Raw genomic sequence first — 4288 nt, forward strand, 5'->3', positions numbered from 1 at the left:
GTCCAAGCGGTCACACACACGCTCACGCACGCACGCACGCACGCACACACACATACACACGGCGGCGGGAGACACCAGAAATGGGCGTCACACATCTCACGTACACAAACATCGCTGTACGAGTGCAATAATCTTTAACGCGTCGTAAAATCACATTTCAACCCACCTCACCCCTCCTCGCTACACGACGAACGTGCGACATTATGTACGTCAATCAGGACGTACATAACACATGCTAGTATCAATACCTTCTTCCTCAGCATTAATCTGTGCTACGGGAGAGACGAGGTAACAAACAGCTAGCTGTTAGTTTCCAAAAAATTAACAAAATATCTTACATTTATACATCGTGTGTTTATTTATGTAATGTATATTCATTTAATATGCACATTCACAGGAAAACACATCCATATGTGCATTCACGATAAAAGTCATCACTTCCTTCAATATTGGTATTCTTTTTTATGAATACCAGTTTAGGCTAAGATGTGTGACATTTCAAGTATGTGTGTTGGTGATTCTAGTCCCTTATGGTATATACATACCACACCTAGCGTCAATATATGTCGCTGAAGTGATTTCACAGGGCGTTGGGGATGGGGTGGGCGGCTGTCACAGATTGTGACCAGCCCCTGTTGTATATACGTAAATTTTATATGAGATTATATAGGAGATAAATCGGGGATTTTTTAACAGTTCTTTTTATCCGTTTGTTCGCTATATCCGTGTTCGTTATATCCGTGTTTTACTGTAGTCCCTTCAGGACGAACACTTTGGGTACATGGGTACATGGGTACAAACAAACTACTGACGAAAGAGTACGCGAGAAGAGCTGTACACACAAAAGTCAGGGACGACTGAGCGTAACATACTTAGTTGTGGGCACCCAATTGCGTGACAGCCGAAGCTGAATTGTACCATGTCGCATATTGTGTATCTAATACAATAATGAGCCGTGTATTCTCATTATGGAACATTTACATGTTCAAGAATATATTTATGAAACATCTAGTTTCTAAACGGCAAGGACGAAAAGCTAATGATAAAACATAAAAGTCCATGCACAGCCCAAGAAAACAATAAGGGCGAGTGATGAACCTTGCCGCACACCGCTGTTGCATTTATCCGACATGCAGTAGCACACGGCGCTTGTTCCGCCGTTATTCTTTTTGTAGTGACAGCCTTCCTCAGAAACTTTCTTGTAATCAGACTGTCGCATGCACAGTCGAGACTCCACAGTCATATCTGAAACAAATACACGATACTATAAAGACACCATCAATGAACCCCACGTCTCGATGTCACCCACACCCCAGCCCTTAGTCATACGGGTTAAAATCAACATAGCATGTGGTTGATTGTGACTATATTGTTCTTTGTTCAGGTCTGTCATGTATCTCATTAATTTATGTTTGTATCGATCACAGGTTATGTTGTTATTTTTGTGCTCCTCATCTAAATGATATTAAATCTGGGGTTTTGTATGGAGTCTGGATATGTTTAGCTGCAACTGCAAAACCAGATATTGTTTTTAATTAAACCTATTAGTCTTTTTTTTAAAAGACATGCTGCAATGTAGCTTTGTGCCAAGCAATTTCGTTTCGTTTTCAACGTTAATGATACCATTAGAAATAATCGGTAAACAGTTTGTAACAATGTTTGTTTTCAGCTGTAAGCGCCCACAATGAGGTGTTTATGTATTAACACTGTCTGGTATAACGAGGTGTGTATATCTCATACCTTTGGTTTCGCCCGGTCTGTCGTGTAAACGAACCACTGTGAAGGACTTCATACATGTCAAGCAGCCGGTCTCTACCTTGGGTTCAGCACAGGTTCTGATCTGGCCATCGTTTAAGATATTGCACTCGTAGCACGCCAACACTGAAGCAAAGAAGAACAAATAGGTTGAAATGGTTCTATTGTTGAAGTGATTGAATTTAGTTTTACGCCGCAGTCAAGAAAAGTCACAACTGTAAATAATCATTTTCGTTTTTTATGATTATGATCAAGTCTCGAATGAGCGGTTGACAACAGGAGAAACGATTGACGTCGTAATGGCAGCTATCACACATTAGCCACGTCACACATCTTGTCCAACCGATACCCATTGCAGTCGGGTATTGTGAGTGAGCGAGTTTAACGCCGCTTTGAACAGTATTACAGTTACATCACGGCGTGTCAGTTTAATGTGGGGGGAAATTCCGAAGTGATGCGGGTTTCAGACGCCCGTGCCCCTTCTGCGATAAGTATTTGTAGCGGTGACTTATGCTGCCCCCGAATGCCCATGGGGATATGCAAGAGATATTTCGAATACAAGCTTAAATCCACAGAACCGTAACGGTTCCGATATCCAAAGACTGCATCGCCGTCTCACAACTCTCAGCTCTCATAAATACACCTACCCCACACCCGTGAAGATCCGAGTTAAAATAGGTCCACGTAACTAACTCCATACACTCCAAAAACATCAATAAACAAAAACAAACAAAACAACTCAATTAGACAAAAATAATGAAATAACGTCTTCACAGGGATGATTGGATACGTAGTCGAGTTGTCGCAGTAAACCGGAGTTCGAATCCTCACATGGTACAATGTGAGAAGGCTATGTGGTGCCCCAGCCAGTACGTGGTTGAGACATGACATCGATCCCAATTGCGTGGATCGATGGTCAAGATGTCAATGGCTAGATTGTCTGGCCCAGACTCGATTATTTACAGGCCGACGCCGTATAGCTGGAATATTGCTGAGTGCGGCGTCAAACAACATCTCTCCCCAGTAATTCATTTACGTCTATTGGGTATCCTACCACCTTCATAGAGGACATTAGTTAGCCTTGCAGTTAAAGCGTTGGCAGGATACGCCGGGGATGGAGGGGGGGGGGGGGGGGGGGTGGAGGGGGGTGTTATATAAGTCTTATGTAGACTCCTGATACGGCGAATTACCGGGTTCGAAGACCGCTTGGTATTATGTGTAAAACCTCAACTGTAATGAAACATTGATTCACTCGTTCACCTACTTCCACATGCTACACTAGTCCCACAAAGGTCCACGCGCTTCTCGTCTCTTGGTCCAGGACAGTCATTGTTGGGGTTTTGACAGAACCTTGATCTGGTCAGCGTCTTTTGGCCTCTGCCGCACGTGACGGGACACGGCTCGTCTGACCACTGCCTCCACTGGCTCCAGTTGCTGGACACTGGACACAAACAAAAACACAGTTAAGCAAGAAGCAGTTTGTCAAAACTCTGTGTGTGTGTGTGTGTGTGTGTGTGTGTGTGTGTGTGTGTGTGTGTGTGTGTGTGTGTGTGTGTGTGTGTGTGTGTGTGTGTGTGTGTGTGTGTGTGTGTGTGTGTGTGTGTGTGTGTGTATGTGTGTGTGTGTGTGGCGTGTGTGTGTGTTTGTTCTAGACCGGATCTACATGGGTCTTTAAAGTGGTACTCATACATGTCAATCTAAGTCATTTCTATCAATAATTAATGTGTGCCTTCATTTAAAAACGCCTACCTGGTTTACAGCAGATGTAAAGAACTAACACGACAAGAAGACGGCAACCATGTTTCCACCACACCATATTGACTAGTTCCGAAAGTCAAATCCAACACGCTTCACTAGACGCGATTGGACAGTCGCATAAACGGAATACAGTACTTAAGGGCGGACTACACCCCCTTGTGTCCATGAAAGGTGAGGTGAAATGGGGTTTAACGTCGCGTCCAAGATTATTGCACTTATATAGCGACGTGCATGTACGTGTGTGTGTTTGTGTCCGGACTGATGCCGATTTATAGTGCCAGCTCACTGAGATACCATGCCGCAGTTTAACATGAATACCCCACTCAGACACAGTATACTGTATAGCCGACCAGTCCTTGTTTTAGCCCCTTAATGCCGAGCGCCAGACAGGGTAACAACAAGTACCATCTTTTAACGTCTTTTGGTATGACGCAGCCGGGGATCGAACCCCGGACCTTCCGCTCTCCGGGCGGACGCTCTACCACTAGACCACGGAGGCGGTCTTTGTGTCCATGACTTCAACGTAGATGAAATATGCTATTCGTATCCAAATTGAAACGTATCAAAATAATGTTGTATAATGGTCATGGTGATGTAAGTTAAATAGGTTTATTTGTTTACAAATAATAAACGTTAAACATCTCAGTTCATCACTTTTCAAGAAAATTATTTTGAACCACTTTATGACTAATGCTTAGTGTACTTCTTACTATTTTCACTATTTACATACACAGACCATATGTTATTTCTGAAACGACGCTTTCATAAAATATGG

At 43.2% G+C, this 4288-nt stretch overlaps 1 protein-coding gene across 1 annotated transcript; it reads right to left on the reverse strand.

Moving 5' to 3' along the window:
* Positions 1–355: 355 nt before the first annotated feature.
* LOC139461917 (uncharacterized) lies at positions 356–3589 on the reverse strand. Its single transcript, XM_071243405.1, has 4 exons — positions 3505–3589; positions 3020–3196; positions 1741–1881; positions 356–1245 (listed from the first exon to the last, which is right to left on the reverse strand). Exons 1-4 carry the CDS (start codon positions 3569–3571, stop codon positions 1037–1039), a joined length of 594 nt encoding a protein of 197 aa, XP_071099506.1. The 5' UTR covers positions 3572–3589; the 3' UTR covers positions 356–1036.
* Between the last annotated feature and the right edge of the window lie 699 nt (positions 3590–4288).

Source organism: Haliotis cracherodii, unplaced genomic scaffold, assembly GCF_022045235.1.
Source record: "Haliotis cracherodii isolate W230 unplaced genomic scaffold, xgHalCrac1.p SCAF_15, whole genome shotgun sequence".
NCBI classification, from domain to species: domain Eukaryota; kingdom Metazoa; phylum Mollusca; class Gastropoda; order Lepetellida; family Haliotidae; genus Haliotis; species Haliotis cracherodii.

Bases quoted from the DNA above. Each gene is read 5' to 3' on its own strand.
- LOC139461917 (XM_071243405.1), bottom strand. From the start codon at position 3,571: ATGGTGTGGTGGAAACATGGTTGCCGTCTTCTTGTCGTGTTAGTTCTT. The intron at 1,882-3,019 runs GTAGGTGAACGA...TCTTTGCTTCAG, and splicing joins GACTAGTGTAGCATGTGGAA to TGTTGGCGTGCTACGAGTGC. The intron at 1,246-1,740 runs GTATGAGATATA...TATTTGTTTCAG, and splicing joins CAGACCGGGCGAAACCAAAG to ATATGACTGTGGAGTCTCGA.